This window comes from Heteronotia binoei, chromosome 21, assembly GCF_032191835.1.
Source record: "Heteronotia binoei isolate CCM8104 ecotype False Entrance Well chromosome 21, APGP_CSIRO_Hbin_v1, whole genome shotgun sequence".
NCBI classification, from domain to species: Eukaryota; Metazoa; Chordata; class Lepidosauria; order Squamata; family Gekkonidae; genus Heteronotia; species Heteronotia binoei.
Genome location: NC_083243.1, coordinates 53643718 through 53666413, shown reverse-complemented (window position 1 = coordinate 53666413; position 22696 = coordinate 53643718). Strand labels below are relative to the sequence as shown.

General features: G+C 43.0%; 1 protein-coding gene across 1 annotated transcript in view; it reads right to left on the bottom strand.

The window, feature by feature from the left end:
* Positions 1–22696, bottom strand: part of LTBP2 (latent transforming growth factor beta binding protein 2) — a 178858-nt gene that overhangs the window by 14036 nt on the left and 142126 nt on the right. The window contains exons 17-27 of the mRNA XM_060261626.1: positions 22073–22192; positions 21664–21792; positions 20000–20119; positions 17622–17747; positions 14168–14293; positions 8162–8284; positions 6084–6209; positions 5050–5172; positions 4553–4684; positions 2797–2922; positions 1131–1274 (exon numbers count right to left, since the gene is read on the bottom strand). Of these exons, the coding sequence (XP_060117609.1) occupies positions 1131–1274; positions 2797–2922; positions 4553–4684; positions 5050–5172; positions 6084–6209; positions 8162–8284; positions 14168–14293; positions 17622–17747; positions 20000–20119; positions 21664–21792; positions 22073–22192 (1395 nt within the window). The remainder of the gene's footprint in view (positions 1–1130; positions 1275–2796; positions 2923–4552; positions 4685–5049; positions 5173–6083; positions 6210–8161; positions 8285–14167; positions 14294–17621; positions 17748–19999; positions 20120–21663; positions 21793–22072; positions 22193–22696) is intronic.

The window sequence follows — 22696 nt, the reverse complement described above, 5'->3', positions numbered from 1 at the left end:
CACTTCCTTGATTTACCTAAAGAAATCTAGGATGTGAGAAGTCAGCACAAACTTTGGAAGGGAGTGGCTGGGGACAGTATGCCTACTGCCCCTGTTAGGGAAATAATAATATCCTTCTGTCACCCACCCCTGGGTAGTTGGTGTCAAGCCTTCTCCTTCTGCTATAGTATAAGGATGTCCAAATGGTCACTGCAATGATCCTCTGCTGGCCTGGCACCCTCTTGACTGTCCTCCTAGGCATAATGCTCTCTTGGATGACTTCTGTCATAGTCCAAACTATTCTGGAGTAAAAAAATTAGGCCGTTTTCCCACTTACCTTACCCCGGAGCAACGTCCCTCTTCACCGCGCTGCGTCTGCGCGGATTTCGCACAAACTGCTGTGCAGCACCAGGAAGAGCCGCGTAGTCCCGGGGCTTTTGCATCACAAATGTAAACCGCCAAAAAGCAGTTTACATTTGCGACGCAAAAGCCCCGGGACGACGCGGCTCTTCCTGGTGCTGCGCAGCAGTTTGTGCGAAATCCGCACAGACGCAGCGCGGTGAAGAGGGACGTCGCTCCGGGGTAAGGTAAGTGCGAAAACGGCCTTAGTCTCTTTCCAGCACATTTTGGGGAGAGGGAAAGGGATCTTTCCACTGTAAATTTGTGTTCATCAGAAACCTTTAGAATGGTCTGTCTAAAATGGGAAAAGGCACAGCTTAAACTTAGAAAGCTGGAATGGCTCTCTGTGCTGGAAGGCAGAACCTTCTCTGGAGAGTGGGAGCACTGACGCAAGGTATGGAGGAGAAGATTTCAAGCCCTGCCTACTCACACAGCAGTTAACACTCCTGAGTGCCTGTCCTCAATCGACAAAAAGATGTGCGGTTGAATTGTTATGTGGTTCTATTTTTGACATTGGAGTAATTTGTGTTTAAAAAAAAAGCCATGACTCCATTAGATCAAAAAAAGAATTGTTCTGATTTGTAGATCACACTGAGCACAGGGCTCATGAAGGAATCCAAAATCAAAATGTTAACAACCTGCTGCAATGCTTTCATTTACAGAAATCCATTAGAAGAACCTGCAATTCTTTTTTTCTGCTAGCCCAGCACCTCAGATTCTGTTTTGAATTGTTCTGCCCAGTGGACTCTCACCCATGCCTGATCGGGGGCGACACATTCCGGCTTCTGTGTCATACTCCTCATGATCACTGGGACACAGACATAGGAAGGCTCCTTCTACATTCTCACAGAGTGCAGTTCCACACACTGCAACCATTAGCTCACATTCATTTACATCTGTAAGATACAAAAGCAAGTCTATCAGTTCATGAAATCCTACATTCTCCTTGAAACATCTAGGCATTCCTCCATTAGGTTAGATCCCATTGATCAGTTCTGCTAAAAGTGACCATTTTCCACAATGCTACAAGCTTTCCTTCATCACAAGGGCTTCTGCCATGGTGAAAGATGTTCTTGCACCTGGGAAGGCTCTTTGCACCATGGAGACACTACCATTAGTGAAGAGATCCACAGGATCCAGCCCATTATTCTTTATCTTTACCCCATCCCTTCCTCTAACTAACTTATATAAGAATCTGAGCCCTCCATTTGACATGTTCTGAGCCACATTTTTTAAAAATGTTGTTAGTTACTTAAAATTTCTGTATCCCAGCTCTCTCCATTAAAAACCACCAAAGTGGTTTTCAGTTGTATCTGAAGGTAGTCTTATTTTTTAAAAAGGAAACCAGCAGAAACTAAGGCAATCACATGTCAAAAGAAGAAGAGTATATTGTCTTTAAAAAAAAAAAAAACCTTTAACAGCTAGTATTAAAAAGTTATATACTAACTAAACTGCAGCAACAGGGTGAAAAAGAAAATAAACCTTTCTCAGCCAGATGCTTAGATAAACCATCTGGTTTTCACCCAGCACCTATGCCAGTCTAATGGCTCTGAGGCAGGTGTTTCCCAGGAGGCACCTCTACAGAAAAGGCCCTAACCCTGGGCACCACCCACCTCATCTCTAAAGCAGGGTCATGCAGAGAGTAGAGCACAAATTTCTAGGAGTCTAAAGAGATGTAGTAGCAGCAGACTTGTGGTTTTGTATTGAAAGTGGGGGACTAACGGGGGAGGGATGAATTCCAGTCCTTTCTCAGCTACTGTTTTTTCCCTCTGAAACTGTTCAATAGTGGCTTTCTGATTGTCTTATTCCAAAATCTGAAGCCAGTGTGGTGTAGTGGTTAGAGTGTCAAGCTAGGATCTGGAGACCCATGTTTGAATCCCTTCTGTCATGGAAGTTTCCTCTGTGACTCTGATTCTCTTACCCTAAACCCCCCTCAGAGCTGCTGTTCTGAGAAACTAGAAGAGGGGAGAACTATGCTGTAAGCTGCTTTGGGTTGTGGAGAAAAGCAAGAAACAAATACATAAATCCTGTCAGGAGAAAAAACAGCCAGAGGAAGATGGCGTCTGGAAGAAAAGCACAAACTGGGGAAGGATTCAAGACCCCCTACAACCTGTCTTCTCTCCATATGAAATCCTTTCCCCCAGTCCCTGGTTTTATATTTATATATGACTGGTGTTGCCATTTCACAGAAACCCAACCTTTGGTGATTCACCTCAGGCCCCATTCAAATACTCTTATTGCCAGGCATTATGAGGGACTGGATTTTTTTATGGGAGCAGAACAGTCACAATCGGAAACTTTGTTGATAACAACAGAAATATATTTCAATCACAAAAAACACAAAGGAATTTTGGAACATGTTAGAAGGCTGACAGTGTCCTGAATGAGGAAGCAGGAATGCCGAGTGATGACCCTTACCAATGCAGTCATGGCCTGAAGGTGAGTTTTCATAGCCACGATCACACAGACACCGGAATGAGCCCTCTGTGTTGTCACAGAAGGCATGGCTTCCACACAGTGTCTCATTAGCACACTCATCAATATCTATAGGAAACAAAAGAGTCAGTGAGGAGCCCATTTTTCAGAAAGCCAACCCTCATGCTTGTCTTTCACCACAGCCACAGGAGAGCAACTACTGCCCATTGCAACAGGATCCATACTTAAACTTGTAATAGTGCAATCCTAAGCAGAATTACATCCTTTGGCTTAGAAGGGCATACCTCTGCTTAGGATTGCTTTGTAAGGGGACCAGACCAAAGCAGAGGAGTAAACTGGAGAACTGGAAAGACAAGAGCCATTAGTGGATCTGGGAGACCAAGGTTCGAATCTCCAGTCTTCCATGGGAGTTCACAGGGGAACTTTGGGCCAACCCCACACTCTCAGCCTAGCATTCCTCCTGCAGTTGTTGTGACAATAAAACAGAGGAGGATGGAAGTTGCTTTGGGTGCCCATTGGGAAAAGGTGGGGTACAAATGAAGTAAGCAATCAAACAAGAGGAATAAGGAAGACTTTGGGAAAAGGAGAATGTAGACTGATGAGCAGGGAGTAAAGAAGAATTCAAGTGGAAAGGAGAATACATGTTGCATAAATGAAAACAAAAAAGAAAAGTGTTTTGTGGTAACAAAATACAGGTCAGATGCATATGATTTCTAGGATATGTAAACAATATGCAATTGTGCCAATGATGCTGGATGTGGGAAGGTCACAAGTGGTCTTATTGTACAATGGTGTCTAACTGCCCTTCATCTTTTTTTGTTAATTGTACTTGCAGGAAACTTGAAAGTTTTACAAATATAAATATGTCAGAAACAGCCAAAATTCAGGGCTTGTGATTCTCTTGGTATAACTCACACTTATGTGACAATTGTACTGGGAGTAAAGTACGATGTGACAGTATCAGAATATCAGCTAAAGATTTCACTGCATAAAAGTTTAAAATAATTGTTAACACTTTAAAGATTGACCACTTTATTGTGGCAAATCCTTTTTAAAGCCAGAGGCAACTTAATCAAATGCATAAACTGCTTCACACAGAAGTTCTAGGAAACATCCCCTGGAAGAGATCAAACAAGAAAAGAAAGAAAGAAAGTGCTCTGTTCAGTTGGCAGACACATTTATTCACAGACTTACAAAAAGCATAAGCATTGATCATGATATCCTTCTGGATTGCCTTTACAGGTTGGGATTGGAAGGTGCTATTATGCGGTGGTTCCAGTCCTACTTGGAGGGTAGGTTTCAAAAAGGGGTGCTGGGGGACTGCTCAGCCCCTTGGCATTTGGCCTATGGGTCCCTAGGGTCCCATCTTGTTCCCTTTGTTCTAACATCTACATGAAACTGCTTGGTGAGGTCATCAGGAGATTTGGGCTGGTCTGAATATCTGAAGGGCCACCTACTCTTATGAACCTACCCACCCATTACATTCACCTTTGGGTACCCCTGCCATCTAAGATAAGACAGAAGGCAACCCAGGAGAGGGCTTTCTTGGTCATGGCCCCAAAATCTGGAATTCTCCCTCGAGGGAAATCCATTTGTTCCCTACAGTTGCCATCTTCCATCAGTGGGTGAAGACTTTTTTTTGTTTCCTTTGGTGTTCCCTAAGTGATCCCTCCCTCCTGCACAATGTTTTAGCTGTTTTAAATGTTTTGCTGGCTGTATGTGTTTGTATGAAACCTACCAATGCATTCTCCAAACGGCATGCGATGGAAGCCCAGTGGACATCCCATAATGCAGCGGTATGAGCCCAAAGTATTCTGGCATTGCCACGTGCCACACACAGCATTCCTGTATTCTTCACATTCATCTATATCTGTTGACCAAGGCAATGATATCAAATGAAAAGACAAAATAATAAACTGGGTCAAAACACCCCCAAGTGAAATCCTGGCAATGGAAGGAGAGGGTGTGCCACTTGGGCTTCCATGACAAGTCATATTTTCCCCAAGCCTAGTCAGCCTGGAGATCCAAGGAACACAAACAAAGAGAATCCAGAATGTTGTCAGTTCTGAGGCTGATCATTTACCTGGATGAGAACTGGCTGAGGGAGCAGGAATAAAAGAGACAGTTTCCCAGGTGCTGAAGGCAGAGGCACTCTCTCTGTACTGTGACATGAACTTTCTGCTCATACCTCTGGTCTCTGTAGTCTTTCCCCCTTAATAAGAGGTCAGCACTTACCTATGCAGTCATCAGTTTCCTCGGAATACTTGAAGCCTGTCTGACACAAGCATCTGTACGACCCTTCTGTATTCAGGCACTGGCCACGTAAACAGCGGGAATGGTCTGCACATTCATCTACATCTGCAGAAGTGATCAGAATGCAACAGAAAGAGAGTGCGTCAGTTGAAATCACTTCTTCCACTATGGCCCACCCTAAGACAGAAGTGGGAAGGCAGAAGACCAAAGATAGATACAGGAAGATTTTGACAAGTAGTAATGGCTGCCCTTCCCCAGGCCCAGTTCAAATGACTTCATTTAGATCTGATCTAACTGGAATGGGCAAGAATGAATGTGTTTAAGACCAGACTGGGCCTGGTTGCTATCTTTTCATTTCTCTAATTTACATTTGCAGGGGGAGAGGAGGCCTTCTTAATAGCATTGGCCTGGGGAAGTATGGGAAACCACAATTGCATTCGGACACCACAACAAGCCAAGACTGAATGTATGTTAACCTAGCTTGCTGCTGGATTCTTGCATGCATGCACCAACTCCTCTCCCATCCCTTCTTGTACAGAGAATTCTAATTAGAAACTATTTCTGTTGACCCTTGATGTAAGAATGCATGTGCACAGATTAGCTGGAATCAGCCCACTCTTCCACTCATGACACACAGACTGGGATTCCTGACCAGAGTTACATCCTCTGTAATTCTGAAGTCAATGGGTTTAGAAGGGTGTAACTTTGTTGAGGACTGTTAATTTGGATTAAACCGTGGGACCCATGCATGCTCCTGAACATGTTTGTGTGGGCTTCCAGATCTTAAACATGAGGCTGCTGTGCTGCCATGAGGCCTTCTCATCACATTCTTCCCTTGCAAGACAGGGCTGATGGCATGGAAGGCTGCAGCAGCAACAGCTTGGTGGTAATGCTGCATTCAGCCCCTTCCAAATCACAGAGGTCTGAGCCCCATTAGAAAGGGCATGAACATGTGCAAGAAAAAATTGTGTCAAACAGGACAAAATGCAGACTCATTCTAGCTTCTAAGAGCTCACCTTGGCAACTGACTCCACCAGCAGCGTTTGAGAAGCCGAGAGCACAAATGCAGAAATACGATCCGTGGCTATTCAGGCACTCACCATTGGGGCTGCAAATCCCACTGTCCAAACATTCATTCACATCTACAAGAAAGCAAAGACAGTTGTAGTCCACTTACTCAGAGCAGGTGCTACTTCTGATTTATTTGTCAGGACCTTGTCATTTTTGGCTTCCTTGGACACCTCTGTTGCAAAGCTGGACACTACCCCTCACTAGTACTGAAGAAAACATCAGTTAAAAAATAGATCAAAACACCTCAGTTCTTCTCTCCCAGCCACAAACTTCTTTGCATGTTCCTGAGCCTTACCTATCTACTGAGTCTAGAAAGGGCATCCTGTTATAGGAACCTGTGAGAATAATACTACAGAGGAAAACACATCACAAAGGAAGCATGCTTTGCTGGCTTTGTGTGGAAAAGCACTTTTTTTCATGGGGATTTTCCAAGAATGTGTCAGTGAGTTCCTCCAAGCCAGTCCCTGTGGGGAATTTCGTAGTCAGTCAGCTTGGGTCTGGGAACTTACCAGCTCTGCTCATGTTTCCTCACAGAGACAAAGTAGGGCTGCCAGTTCACCTCCCCTGGTCAATGGGGAGGGGATGGGGGGGTAGGGTTGCCAGATCTAGGCTGGGAAGCTTTTAGAGATTTGGAGCTGGAGCCTAGGGAGAACAGGGACACCAGTGGAGTGCATTGCTATACAGTCCATCCTCCAAAGTATCCATTTTCTTGGCATGGAGAGGAACTGTAATTCCAGGGGATCCCCAGGTTCCACCTGGAGGCTAGCATTTCTAAGACTAACATTAATACCAACCAGATAATAGTATTTAACCAATTATTATGTACAGGATACTGTACAATATAATGTATATGAAGTATAACCTTAGTACTGTACAATATCAAACACAGAACTGAAAAAGCACATATAATAAAAACAGAACCTTCTGTCCATATTTATTATTCACTTAGAATATTTCTACACTGTCTTTTCAGAGTCCTGCTCAAGGTGGCTTACAATTTAAATCACCACAATATTAAAAGCAAGCCATTAAAAAAACAAAAGCCAGACACTCAAGGACAACAAAAGGAGAAAGGGATAAGAGAAGAAGAGAATATTATAATACTTCAGTGAAAAGTATCTCTTGTAATTTTTTGTTGTTATTTTCAAAATTTATATCCCACTGTTTTGCTCACAATGGCCACCACCACACCTAATGAAGCAGCTACAGGGAATAACAGAGCAAATTGCTGTGGGGAAGAAGCACTAGGGAGGGCAATTTAAACTGGGATAGTCTTTCCCCAAGACCAATTCAAAATGGTTCTCCTGCAGCTATTTTGACTTGGCTAGTGTAACAAAGAGTTAAAAGAAGCAGGCATGTGAAAACAGGCATATCTTTAAAAGCAGGCAAGGTTTGGACTTACAAATATGTTCCTATTTGATCCGCAGAGGAGGAATTTCCTCTTGGAACTATGGTCTGCTATTCAGTCAACATAAGCACAAATGCATATTTTGACCATTTCCCACTTATTCTCTCACATTGTGTTGCACTTATGAAACATGAAGGAGCTTCTATGGATGGTGTTAAACTGAAGAAATCTGGGCTTACACACTTTTCCTCCATAAGGTTGAAGCCCACCTTCACTATCACTCAAAAGCAGGGCTTGAATTCAGCAGGAGCTCACAGGAGCGCAGCTCCTGAACTTCCAGCCAGAGTCTGCATGCAATGGGAAGTTCTCTCCCTCTGCACACAGATCCCAGGGCATACGCAAATGAGATATGCTACTGAGCTTCTGCACCTTTTTTTCTACAAAACGACCTCTGCTCTAAAGCATACACGGCAATATCTGCAGACACAGTGCTGTAGACTGAACAGAGAGCCAACTGGTCATGCTGCCGTTTTTATCAGGTCCACAAGGTCAGGAATGAGAAGCTCCCATACAAGCCAGCGACATGTACTCTTTTCTTCTGACTTGAGATTGCTGGGGTGACATGGCTACATCTGAGCCAAACAGGCAAATCTGTCCTCTAAGGATTTGTCATACCTTCACACATGGTCCCATTGAAGAGCTCAAATCCAGGCTGGCAGTGGCACATGTAGGAGCCCAGAGTATTTAAGCACTTGCCTCCCAGGCAGTGGGTATTTGTGTCTTCACATTCATTAATATCTGTCCAAGTAAAGGGGGATATGATTAATGGCAGAGAACGATTTGTATATACAAAGTTTATGGTTCAATAAATATGTAGTCCTGAGATGCTGCAAGACTTTTTGTTTTTACCTTAGTAGAAATAAATAAGGAGGGAACAGAAAAGCACATAGAAAAATTAGTCTGACATAATTGCACAATCCTAAACTTATTTAAAAAGTAAAACTGCAATGTAAGAAGGATTATCCACATAAACACCAATGTATGAACTGCACCAAGGATAATTTATCCAACTCTCCCAAGGCAAGCATATTTGAAACTGAGAAGTAATACCACACTTTCTCTCTACAGTCACTTCTATATCAGCCCTCTCTGACCTACTTTCTGATAAGCTTTGGCCTTCTTATTTTAAAACACACCTAACAAAAGAATTCCTATTCACACTCACACACACATTTCCTCATAGTACATTGCTTTTATTCCAGCTATCACCAAATTGTTATGATTCAATCAAAAAAGCCCAGATAGCTGCCACTCCAAAGGGAGAAAAACATAACATTCTCCACAAGGTCATTTCAGCCTCTGAAGACATCCATGGCTGATAACCTTTTTCTGCTGCTGTCTGATCCAGCTGTCCCAGCATCAGCCATAGGGGGAAAGCCAGTCCAAACAGGCAATCACAAGTCTACAAACAAAAAGGAACTTGCAGGTCTTGAATCTCTGCAAGGAAGCCTTTTGTTCAATATTTGTTTGACTATTAACTGACTGTTCCCCAATGAACTCAGAAATTAATTAAAAGGAGGATCCAACTCACTTTTTATAAAAGGCCATTTTGCACATGAAGTATAAGAATCCTGAGTTTTCCACTGAATGGCCATAGGACAAGAATCTAGAGAAAATCACAGCTTTCTAATGTGATCTTGTTTGCCACCCATCCCTTCAGACATGAATTTGTTGCATTTATACTTAAAACAGAGCTAAATATGCCTTAAAAACCATTAGGCTCAGGAGGTTATCTGTCAATGAACATGGCTCCCCAAAAATACATTGATTTAGGCAGCTGCATGAAAGCTTTTGCCCCATGAGTGTTTTTATACCATGTGTACAGAAAACCTCCATGTAGTCTATTGCAGAGCTGGACAAAGAGCATAGTTAATGTTCTACCTGTTACTTTCTGAACAACTTGTAGCAGCCTCCTTTCTAACCTTTATGCCTCATAATGTGGAATTGCAGGGCAAGGACAGGCATTAAGACATCACAAACAGTGTATAGAAAGCTCAGAATGATATAGCTTACAGCCACATGATACAGCAGACCTGATTAGACCATCTCTAGAAACATCTAACACTGGCTCATAAGATTTTGAAACTCAGTGGAGTTCATATTTTTTCGGACATTTTTGCTTCTCTTGACCTACATCATTCCCTTGAAAAGGAATGTGGGGCTTGCTGAGGGAAAAAATTGTTTGTAAGACACAGGCATACAACATGTACTCATTTTGACTCTGTCCTACGGGAAATGGTTGTGCTATTTGGCCTACATATTATGAAAACTAGCACCAACGTCTTTCCCAATACAACCCTCCTCACAGATGTTTACTCTCTATTTTCCATTTCTCAATTTGCCCTGTTCTTCAGCCATTCTACACATTAAGTGGCAGCAAATCCAGACTTGCCACTTAATTAGGGTTACCAGCCTTCAGGTGGGGCATGGTGTTCTCCAAAATTGCAGTTCTCCAGACTAGAGATATCAGTTATCCTAGACAAAACAGCAGCTTCAGAGGGAGTCATATACTTGATGAGCTAGCCCCCCCTCCCCCCAAAAAAAACTCTATCCTCCAGGCAATCTCCCCCCCACACACACACACCAGTTTGTAGGATTTCCCAAATTGAATTTGCCAACCCCACACCAAGTGTACATCCAGCAGGCATTTGCAGCCAGTCTGCTCTCTGAGGAATGTACTTGTATGGTTCACACATTACATTTGTAGGTGTATGCTTTAAAAAATTAGGCATTTTTCCTCTAGAAAATGTAATGTGCAAATGTGATCTTAGTAAAAGTAAAATTTATCTTATGTGAACCTCTATTATCTATTGGATACAGTTCCATATACCACATATACTGAAATTCCAGAGGCTACAAATGTAATTTAATAGGAATCCTGTTTAGCCCAAGTGTTAGATTGTAACCAAATATTTTGGATGCCCAGAGGACATTTGGAGAAAAGCTATATATATCTTGTTCTTTGCAAACATATCTTGTTCTTTGCAAACATGCAAGATCTTATTTTTCAGCATGGATCATGAACTATTAAAATGAAGTCCTTCAGTTTGTGTGAAGCATGCATTCTAAGAGCTGTCAAGTCGCTTCTGTCTTATGGTGACCATATGAATTAATCAACTCAAAAACAGCCTATCATTAACAGCCTTGCTCAGGTCTTGCAAACTGAGGCCCATGACTTTCTTTATCCCATAAGAACATAAGAGAAGCCATGTTGGATCAGGCCAATGGCCCATCCAGTCCAACACTCTGTGTCACACAGTGGCCAAAAATTTATACACACACACACACACACACACACACATATATATATACACACATATATATACACACTGTGCCTAATAGCCACCGATGGACCTCTGCTCCATATTTTTATCTAACCCCCTCTTGAAGCTGGCTATGCTTGTAGTTGCTACCACCTCCTGTGGCAGTGAATTCCACATGTTAATCACCCTTTGGGTGAAGAAGTACCTCCTTTTATCCGTTCTAACCCGACTGCTCAGCAATTTCATTGAATGCCCACGAGTTCTTGTATTGTGAGAAAGGGAGAAAAGTACTTCTTTCTCTACCTTCTCCATCCCATGCATAATCTTGTAAACCTCTATCATGGCACCACACAGTCGACGTTTCTCCAAGCTAAAGAGCCCCAAGCGTCTTAACCTTTCTTCATAGGGAAAGTGTTCTAAACCTGTAATCATTCTAGTTGCCCTTTTCTGCACTTTTTCCAATGCTATAACATCCTTTTTGAGGTGTGGTGACACCCCATCAACTTGTATTTGCAGCTTGGATTCTTGGTCCCAATGTGCATTACTTTGCACTTGGCCACATTGAATCTCATCTGCCACGTTGACGCCCACTCACGCAGCCTCAACAGATCCCTTTGGAGTTCCTCACAATCCTCTCTGGTTCTTCCCACCCTGAACAATTTAGTGTCATGAGACAGACGAGGCATGAACTTGAATGAACCACATTTTTCCAGTTTGTACCCATTTCTATTTACATTGCCCTCATGCGTATTATCCTTACTCAGGAAAATACAATCTCTTTCAAATATTTTTTCCTAAAATCTTCATGTTACATTTCCAAAACAAGTTGCTTATATCAGTTTATAATAACAAAGCAATCTTTGTTAATTTTCTTAACTAATTAAAAGAAAACAAAAACATTTTTGTTTCAATTGGCCTATTCACCAGTCTAAACTTACCTGCATTTTTTCAAGCCCTTTGCTAATTTGTTTCCCTAAGCCCATCTCTCTATGGTCTCTAATTAATTGGGGGTTTTTTTCCACTTTGGCTTTGTTAATCCTTTGTCTATTTTTATTTTATACTGGCATATTTGTATCTCTAGTATCCCAGCCTAATTACTCTCACTTGGTTTTTTGACACTGAAAATCCAATATGCCTCTCTTCCTTTAATTTGTGGCTTAAAAAGACTAGACAGGCTTGTCTCGCTTAATCCTTCTGAATAATTATTCACTCATTTCTTTCACTCACAGGATCCATTTAGTTTTTCTCCTCGGAATTGTCCTAATTTGAGTTAATGAAAGTTAGCTGCAAAGCTCAAACCAACTCATTAATGGGACACATATACCTCTGCTATGTGTTCCCAACTTAAACACATTATACTGCTAATGGTGTGAACTTATGATCAGAGGTAGGGATGGGTATGAACCAGGTTCAGTTTGTGATTCATGAACTATCACAAGCTTTTTGCCACCAAACAAACTGATTTGGTTTGTGACATGACAGAACATCCCTCCCCCAGCATGCTAGAGACACCAAACTCACAGTGATCTCTGGCTGACTCTCCTATACCTGCCCTCCGAGTTTGGTGAGGATTGAATTTATGGGACCCAAGTTACCTCCTCCCAAAGTAGATGCCTCCAGGAAAGTGCTTTCTGGTGAAATGACAGGTGTGGGTTCAGGAGTGTACAGAGTAGACCCTGTGGAAGCTAAAGACATCAAACTCTCAGGGAACCTTCCCCTGATGCTCCTCTATATGCCATCCAAGCTTGGTAGGTCCGAGGTGGGATTTAGGGGGTCCGAGGACACTGCTTTTGGGGAAAATGTCAGGCATAGGTTCAAAAGTGTAAGCGACACATATGAAATGTACAGGGAACCTATTGGTGTTTCCAAGGCTGGAGAAGTCACCTGCCCACCCCCCACCCCCCGTTTGCTTTGAAGTTGTTTTGTTGCTTTGAAGTTTGGTTAATATTTTGTTTGAGTGGAGACAGTTTGTTTGGAAATGTATCTATTCATGAACTGCCAGAAACCTCCACAAACTGCTTGAAAGTTTGTGGAAAGTTTGTGCTGGTTGACCTGCCGTGAACTTCAGTTCATGAACCAAGAAAAGGCCAAAATTTCTCATGAACTTTTGTTCACAAGCTATTTCATACCAATCCTTAATAAGAGGTCTTGACAGAGATGGAAAAAGCATATCAATGAGACCACACCAAGTTAAGAAATATTCCAAGAAAGTTAAGAATCAATCAAGAATCATCTATGTTTGTCCAGCAATCCTACTACATATGTGAGCTGGTGGAGCATACTGAAAGATCCAGATTCAAAACCCTACTTACTATGAAAACCACTGGGTGACTTGGAGTCAGTCACACTCTCTGTCTAGCAAGCATGGTGTAGTGGTTAGGAGCAGCAGACTCTACTCCAGGGAACCGGGTTTGATTCCTCACTCCTCCCCATGAAGCCTGCTAGGTGATTTTGGACCAGTTACAGTTCTCTTAGAACTCTCTTAGCCCCATCTACTCACAGAGTGTCTGTTGTGTAGAGAGAGGATGGGAAGGTGATATAAAGTGCTTTGAATAATAATAGTAAGAGATTAAATATTTTATCTCTGTTATCTGACAATGATGTTCATGGGTCCTATAGAGTCTCTTTGTTTGACCTTGCAGCCAAGAAGATATAATATAGTGGGTTTAACGCATGGAAGAGGTGAGGTGGTAGTGATCATCAGCTCTTTATTAAGCATAGCATAAGGTAGCCAGCACTCCAAAAATGGGAAAGGGGCCAACAGGCCAACTATATATACACATCAGGGTGTCTGCGCAAGCACGCTATTAAACCATTCAAACCAGCAGAGGGCCCATGATTGGAGCAGGGCAGCAGGGATTTGGATCCTGCTGCTCATTGTTCCCAAGTCTGTTCGTAGGGCTCCAATAAGCCAGGCAGGAACACCCAATTCAGTTCTCACTTGAGTCCACATACACAACAAAAGAGCAAGAGTAATATCAAATGCTGTAACTTCTTGAAGTTGGTCTTTCAGGGGAACTTTTAAGGTGTTAATTGGGAACTTTATTGTTCATGTTCTGTTTTGCAATGGCCAATGGCTATACACAATAATTTTTTGACTGACTGACTGACTAGTAAGAGATTGGATTTATATCCCATTCATCACTACCTAAAGGAATCTCAGAGAGCTCTGACAGAAACTGCTCTTGAGAGGAACAGCTTTGAGAGAATTTGTAGGTGACCCAAGGTCACATCAACAGGTGCATGTAGAGGAGTCTGCACACTTAACCACTACACCAAACTGGCTCAGGGTAGAGAAAAGCAGGATGTAAAAACTTACTTCTTCGTTCAGCTGGTAGAATGGGGTCTAGTATCTTACCTTCACAGGTGCGCCTGTCAGATGAGAGTGCATAGCCAGCATCACAGGCTTGGCAAGTGAAAGATCCCTGTGTATTGGTGCAGATTCCCAGAGGGCAGGCCGTGGGTGAGACACATTCATCAACATCTAGAGAAAACACAGTCACCTTGTGTCGATTAATGGGGACAAGGTATTCTGCCTAAGGAGAAAAACAGGAAATACCCACCATACGCTACTTTTTTTAGCATACTCTTTCAAGTCTTTCTAAGGAAGTTCATTCTGCCATTAATCTCTCTTCAAATCTTAGGCCGAAGATAGATGCAATGTTGCTGCTCTGTGTTCTTTTATTTAGGCACTTATACCTTACTTTTCTCCTTATCTGGGAACTTCAATTAGGCTAACCTAGATGATCATCTATGATGCCAGAGCTGGAGGGGCCTGAAAGAGTTAAAGAGCCACAGGCAGCCACAAGGGTCCAAGGCAGAGATGAGCTGAACCAGTATTCCTCTTATGCCATGTGTCAATAATGTTTACTCAAAAATAAGTCCTACTATGTTCAATGGGATTTATTCACAGGAAACCATGCTTAGGGCTGCAGTCCTTTGAATAAGCCAGCTGATGGCATCTTCCAGACAGCCTAAATGTTTCAGTTTCATTTTCCCTGTTACTGATTTTTTTGCCTTGTTTTCACACTGCTTTGTTCGCAATCCCTTGCTGTCCTGGGTTTTCTATGCCCCCCTCTCACTCTCTCTGAAACTCGTTTCCCCTTGATCATTTCAGTTTTTCGACTGTCTGAAATGCCTATGCTGGTTCACAGTGCTTCACCTATCTCACCATTTGGGGCAGGGTGGGCAGTGACTCCTTTACTAAAAAATCTGCATGCCAATGTCCCAGAAATCCAGCGTGAGACTGTGCATGCACTGAATGAATTGTCATGGCCAGCCAGAAGGCTCCAAATAAGCAGCCAATCATTGCTTTGCTCTTGCTGCCTCATGGTACGTTCCCTAGAACATATCCGAGCACTGCACCTGAGTGCCATTTTCAAATTCTGTGTGTAGTGCAGGTGGGCAAGCTGGGGTTGCAGCATAGGAGCTGGCAGCCCATTGAGTCCCTTGCAGGCAGGTGAACCAAGGCGGTGGCCCCAGTCTCCACTAGCCGAAAAGAGGTGCTGGTAGGTGTACTGTTTTTCCTACATATGCACTTTCTGTGAACAAAACTGGTGCACAGTAATAATGAATACTGCATAAACACAGCAAAATTCTTCACTGATGGACAGAACAGGACCTGTATAAAGGTGCTTGAAAGAACTTCAACAACAAACTTCCAAAGTAATATTCCCTTAGCCCTGCAATCATCCATAGTTGTACCGAGGGCTTTTTTTGTAGCAGGAACGCCTTTGCATTTTAGGCCACACCCCTCTTATGTAGCCAATCCTCCAAAAGCTTACGAGGCTCTTCCTACAGGGCCTACTGTATGCTCTTGGAGGATTGGCTACATCAGGAGTGTGTGGCCTAATATGCAAAGGAGTTCCTGCTACAAAAAAAGGCCTGATTGTACCTATGCTGAATTCTTTAGCTACTGTTCTTAATTTAAAAAGGGAAGGAAGTGCAACACAGCTAATCAAAACAACCAGTCTAGTACAGGAAAGCAGCTACCTAATCTAAAGGCAGGCAAAGTACAATACAACAGTGGGTTTTGAGGGTGCTAATTGTATAAGCCAATGGGGGAGGAGGGTTTAAATTGCTCCATTACTTCAGTGCAACAGTGTAAGTGCAAAAACAAACAAACCCCAAACTGAACACTCTGTAAACAAAAGTATGACACACGCACACATGAGGAAAGTTCCACATAAAACTGGGCAGTGTGGAACAATCGCCCCTATCATCAGGGCTCCCCGGAGGCGAGGAAAATCCAGATCAGGGCTGCAGTATGGAAGACGTGGAACTTTCATTTGATGTCAAAGGCGGGGTACCAAAATCATAGTTCATATAGGGAACAAACCCTCCCCCTCTGCAGATATTCCAGTTTGATTTGAAGCCACAAGGAAGTACATGAGAGTCATGGAGTGAAAGGACAGGTCCTCTTGTGGATCAAAAACTGGCTAATTAATAGGAAGCAGAGAGTGAGTATAAATGGGCAGTCTTCACAGTGGAGGACGGTAAGCAGTGGAGTGCCGCAGGGCTCAGTACTGGGTCCCATGCTCTTGAACTTGTTCATAAATGATTTGGAGTTGAGAGTAAGCAGTGAAGTGGCCAAGTTTGCAGATGACACTAAATTGTTCAGGGTGGTGAGGATTGTGAGGAACTCCAAAGGGATCTGTTGAGGCTGGGTGAGTGGGCGTCAACATTGCAGATGAGGTTCAATGTGGCCAAGTGCAAAGTAATGCACATTGGGGCCAAAAATCCCAGCTGCAAATACAAGTTGATGAGGTGTGAACTGGCAGAGACTGACCAAGAGAGAGATCTTGGGGTCATGGTAGATAACTCACTGAAAATGTCAAGACAGTGTGCGATTGCAATAAAAAAGGCCAATGCCATGCTGGGAATTTTTAGGAAGGGAATAGAAAAGAAAATAAGCCAATTTCATAATGCCCCTGTATAAATCAATGGTGCGGTCTCATTTGGAATACTGTGTGCAATTCTGGTCACTGCACCTCAAAAAGGATATTATAGCATTGGAAAAAGTGCAGAAAATGGCAACTAGAATGATTAAAGAGTTGGAACACTTTCCCTATGAAGAAAGGTTAAAACACTTGGGGTCTTTAGTTTGGAGAAACGTCGACTGCGGGGTGACATGATAGAGGTTTACAAGATTATGCATGGGATGGAGAAGGTAGAGAAAGAAGTACTTTTCTCCCTTTCTCACAATACAAGAACTCGTGGGCATTCAATGAAATTGCTGAGCAGTCGGGTTAGAACGGATAAAAGGAGGTACTTCTTCACCCAAAGGGTGATTAACATGTGGAGCAGAGGTCCATCAGTGGCTATTAGCCACAGTGTGTGTGTGTACATAAATTTTTGGCCACTGTGTGACACAGAGTGTTGGACTGGATGGGCCATTGGCCTGATCCAACATGGCTTCTCTTATGTTCTTAAATAGTGGTTCTCCAGGGTTGATTCAAATGTTCCTCCTTCCTGGCTGTTTTCTGCAGGTTACCTATTAGGGATCTGATCACAGGTTCCCAAATCACATGTAGTTTGGTCCTCAGACCTCACATTTTAGATTCACTAGATACAGCTGGAACCTTTCCTACTCCAATGACTTGAGTTCTGCGGCCACAAGAAGGTCCATCCCAAACATATGATTGGAGGAATGTATCTGTCAGGATAAGCCTGACATTTCTGTATATGACTCCAATAAAACCTCTTACTCTTTTGCTATGAGAACTGGTGACTTGGGTCAATAGCTGGCAGAACCTTAGAATATCTCTCTCCCTCCAGTTTTCTTGCCAACTGAATCTGGCCATGGGCTATACCTTCACATGTTCTGCCATCCCTCGATGCAATGTATCCCATGCTACAAGCCACACAGGAAAAGGATCCCTGAGAATTTATACAGCGTCCTCTGGGGCAGGCATTTGGGTTTGCACATTCATCAATATCTATCCAAACAAATTAGAAAGAAAGACAAGGAACAGAGGTTTAGTTAGGACAGATCAATAGTAAGAGAACTCAAAAAGATGTTATCAGCAGTTGCTTACACAGTTTCTGGTCATGAACAATGCTACTATCAAAAGGGCAACATACCTAGGAAAATCAAAGAATAATTGTATAATTGTCAGAGAATGTTTTATCAGCTTGTTTCAGTTTATTGTATTGACTTGTCTTGTTTTATTGACTTGTGGTTATAGTCTTGGTTTTTGTTTGTGCAGTATCTTTTCTCACATGGAATTTCCCTAAATTTCTCTGTGTTGCTGGAGTTCTTTGTGATTGAATGATAGTTCCTGGGGTTGCAGGATCCATGCAGAGGAGCAGCTGTAGGGATTGGTGGGTCAGAGTGAGGAGGAACAACAAGGTGGTGAATTTCCCCCTCCCCCTCCCATCACTGATGCTGTGCTTGCAGAAGAGGAAGGAAGTATGCTTTCGGATCCTTGTTCTTCTTCACTCCAGGCCCTGCTCTATTTCACTGAGGTAAAATAGCCTAGGGAATGTTATTTGCTCCACTAAAGAGCTGCATGTGCAATGTGCGCTGAATACTTCTACAAGCAGCCCATTGACAGGGCAAATAATATCCGTTGAGAAAAATGATGCTGGAAGGCAGGCCCCTCCTCCCCTCACACCATGGTCCCAGTTAGGGCTGGGCATGAACAGGGAAAATTGAGGTTCTTCCTTCCCACTTTGTGGTTTGTGAGGTCCCATGAACCAGGATGAATCTCCTTTGCCTTGAGAACCTGTTCGGTTGTTCGGTTGAAAAAGATCCATGCCAATTCAGTGATTATTTCCATCCCTCCCCCTTCCCACTATGAACTCCACTAACCTCCAAAACCACGTTGATGGTCCTGGGAAGTTTGTATAGGGATGCGCATGAACCGAGGCTCACGAACCACAAACCGGGCCTGGTACATGATGAACTTCAGTTTGTAGTTTGGTTCATGCCCATCTCTAGTCCCAATCCAATCTGTGGAGCTACCACCAGGAACCTGCGGTTGCAGTAAGGCTGTAAATGCTCATGTAGAAGTAATTCTAGTGTGGCCTTAAGTCTCTCTACCATTTTCACTATGACGAAAACAATACTGACCTACCATACAGAGTTGTTGTAGGAAGAACAAAAAGATAACATATGTGAAGTGTTCTGAAGACTGTTCAACAATCAACAAACACTAAATGATGTTTTCCTATTCTGTGATTATTTATGAAGTCAGTGTTCTTTAGCTATGCTCATCAAATATGCACATCAATATTACACCATTCTGCATTTTAATCCAGCAGCTAGGTAACCCAAAGGCAGGAATATGTTGCATTTCCTTTCTTTCCCAGAAGAGGGCAGTCTCTGTCCTGCATATACTATATCCTCCTGCTTCCCATGTTTGTTCTTGTTTTAGCCAGGACAGATGAAAGCTAAAACCTAATATGCTGTAGAGAAATTAATTCCCTTCCCTTTTGTCTTATATGATGTATTCTTCTAAAAAGTTATGCATTCTTTTCAGGATGTGTGCTTATTATCTATCTATCTATCTATCTATCTATCTATCTATCTATCTATCTGTCTGTCTGTCTGTCTGTCTGTCTGTCTGTCTGTCTGTCTGTCTGTCTGTCTGTCTGTCTGTCTGTCTGTCTGTCTGTCTGTCTGTCTTTAGTTCAAAAGTCCAACCATGTACATTAAAGGCCTTTCTCAGCTTGCTGTAGTGGTTAAAGTGTTGGACTAGGACCTGGGAGACCCAAGTTCAAATTCCCACTCTGCAGGAAACTTGCTGGATGACCTTGAGCCAGTCACACACACTCAGCCAAACCTACCTCACACAGTTGTTGTGAAGATTAAATGGAGGAGAGACCAGTGAACTCTGAGCTGCTTGGAGGACCAGTAAGATATAAGTGTAGAAAATAAAGTTCCCCAAATAAACATTAATTAACAAACTATTTGGGAAAACCAATAGGGACTTCCATATGAAAGCAATGACTTGGATCCTGCAGTAAATTTCCATTGGTGGAAGGAAAATTTATTTGATTTCCCTCTCCCTCTGCACTCCAAAATGGTCCCTCAAAATGCTGCTCCTGGGAGACAGGCATTCTCCAGGAACAGCATGGGGAGGGCTGGAGATCTGCAGTGAGAGGGAAGAATCAGGACAAATTCTGCCCTCCTTCCATTAGTGGGAATTTCCTGTGGGATCTACACCAATGGTTCTTTCAGACTCACCTTCACACTCTCTTCTGTGACTTAGGATGTAGCCTGTTTTGCATTCACAGTGATAAGAGCCAGGGGTGTTGATACACTGTCCTCCGTGACACATATCAGGCTGCTCACATTCATTTATATCTGTTAACACAAAGAAAATATGTCCCTTAAGCAAACTGCGCTAGATCCAAAGCACTAAAATAAATATGGGGTCAAGCAGTTAGATAAATGGATGTCTTCCTCCTAAGTTATCCATGTATCCGCATCCAAATTGGTGCACCTGTCCTTATTCAAAGCCCTCCACAAAGCCAGCTTCAGGATCAGGTAAAATGTTATCAAGATGAATATAAACACCAGATGAATATTTTTGTTGCCCTTTCATTTCTTTACTTTCACTCTCATCACTGTCTTTATGTACAAAATGGAAAAGGCAGAGGCCAGGAACCCACAATATAACCAAAGACAACGATGAATTTCTTTCCTTATCCGTGCACACTAATGGGAGGGAACAGTTATCAGAAAATTGTGTCCAATTGTCTTGAGAGCAAAGGGTCATCCTTTGATAGCAAGGTTGCCAGGGAGGATAGAGGGGAGCTTTGCTAGAGCAAAGCTACAGACTCTTGCCTCTTTTATTAAGCTGGAAATACACAAGGAGGAAATCCTATTAGGCTGTTCACAATAGGCTTTTATAATTATCATGGCTTTTTTTCTGGAAAAAGAAGTACTGGAACTCAAGAGGGAAATGAAGGAGAAACACACAGATGCCTCTCACTAGGGTTGCCAACCCCCAGGTGGGGACAGGGGATTCCCTGGTTTGGAGGCCCTCTTACCACTTCAGGGTTATCAGAAACTGCGGTGGGGGAGGGAAAAGTCTGCCAGTCACTCCATTACATCCTATGGAGACCAGTTCCCATAGGGTATAATGGAGAATCAATCCATGGGTATCTTGGGCTCTGGAGGGGCTATTTTTTGAGGTAGAGGCACCAAATTTTAAGCACAGCATCTGGTGCCTCTCCTCAACACCCCCCCCCTCCTGGAGTTTCAAAAAAATTGCACCAGGGGTCCAATTCTACGTACCCCCAAAGAAGGTGCCTCTATCCCCATTATTTCCAATGGAAGGAAGGCATTTAAAATGAGCATGATCCTTTTAAAATATGATGGCGAGAACTCCTTTTGGAGTTCAATCTTGCTTGTCACAACCTTGCGCCTGGCTCCACCCCCAAAGTCTCCTGGCTCCACCCCCAAAACCCCCAGATAATTCCTGAGTCAGACCTAGCAACCCTACCTCTCACAAACTTTTAAACATTTTTTGAGAATTTTGCTTCCACGAAGAGATTCCAGAACTTTATTCTGCTCATTCCCCCAGAGAAAGAAAGCCCTGATAGTCATTATATTTGAAGGTATCCATTTACACATCTTTGGGAGTGCATGCTACCCATGATCCTTCCAACATGCATGGGCACCATTCTGTCGGAATAGGGCACTGCATGTATTTTCTGCAGGAAATATGCACAGTGTCTCTTCAGATGAAATGGTGATAGTGCACATTGAGGTGATTGTGGGTAGCATTCAATTTGTTCCTGGTATACACAGTTAGATACTGTCAAATATAGCCACTGAAAAGGTCTTCTATCTTCCAGAAAGTGGCCCTGGAAGCAGCTGGGTGCTGTACACGTACTACTTACCTCGACATGTCTGTGTGTCCTGTGTGGTGAGAAGAGTGTATCCAGAAAAACAGAGACAAGAGTAGGAGCCCTCATTGTTGATGCAATGGCCATTCCCAGCACATGGATTTCTCTCACATTCATCAACATCTGAAATCAAGAGGAGAGTGTCAAGGTCAAGGTCGCAAAGGCTCTGAATTTCACCCTTTCTACAGGCAGGGCAGCAGGTGGGAATTTGAAAGTCATCCATGAAGGCTCCAGCTCAGCCAAGCTTTGATAGCATTGGCTAGGCTATTTTCCAGCCTTCACATCCTGTTTTTGTTAATTAGGGAGGAGGTCTTTTGTTTTTTGGGACAGTCTTTCTGGTTCCTTCTTCCTGCCCCCATGCCCAGCGCCCTCCAATAAGCCCAAACAAAAGCTACGAGAATACCAATGCAGTGGGTATGACTGAGATGCTGTTGGAAGCCAGGGTAACAAAGACAGGTGTATCCTCCTGGAAGGTTCACACAGGTACCAGGCCCACAAATATTGGAAGAAGAGGAGCAGGCGCCTATTTTGGAGAATGAAGAGAGATGAAACTGTCAGGAGATAAGGTCCCATTTCCCTTTTCTGCAGCTCAAGGTTTGCCTAGTAATTGATTAATAAGATCACATTAACCGTCCCAGGGTCCTTGGGAGGCTGAGACCCTTGCCCTGTTCCAGCAGGGCTCTTTGCCTGTTCTTATTAACTTATGAACTTTGCTTCACAACACATGATGATGGCTTCTGATTTAAATACTTTTAAGAGGGGAGCAGTCAAAACCAAACTAGAGACAGCATGCCTTTGAAAATCAGTTGTTGGAGGACAAGCATGAAAGGAATACACATTTGCTTATAGAAATCCCACCAGCAGGGCATGAAAGTTAACAGCTCTCCTTTCATGCTTGTTCCCCAACAACTAGCCACTGTTGGAATAGAACTTAACATAAGAACTGTGTTGGATCCTATATGTGTTCAGGGCTGACAGTTCTGTTTTTGTCTAATCTGCTTTTCAAGCCACCTAAGCCTATGGCCAT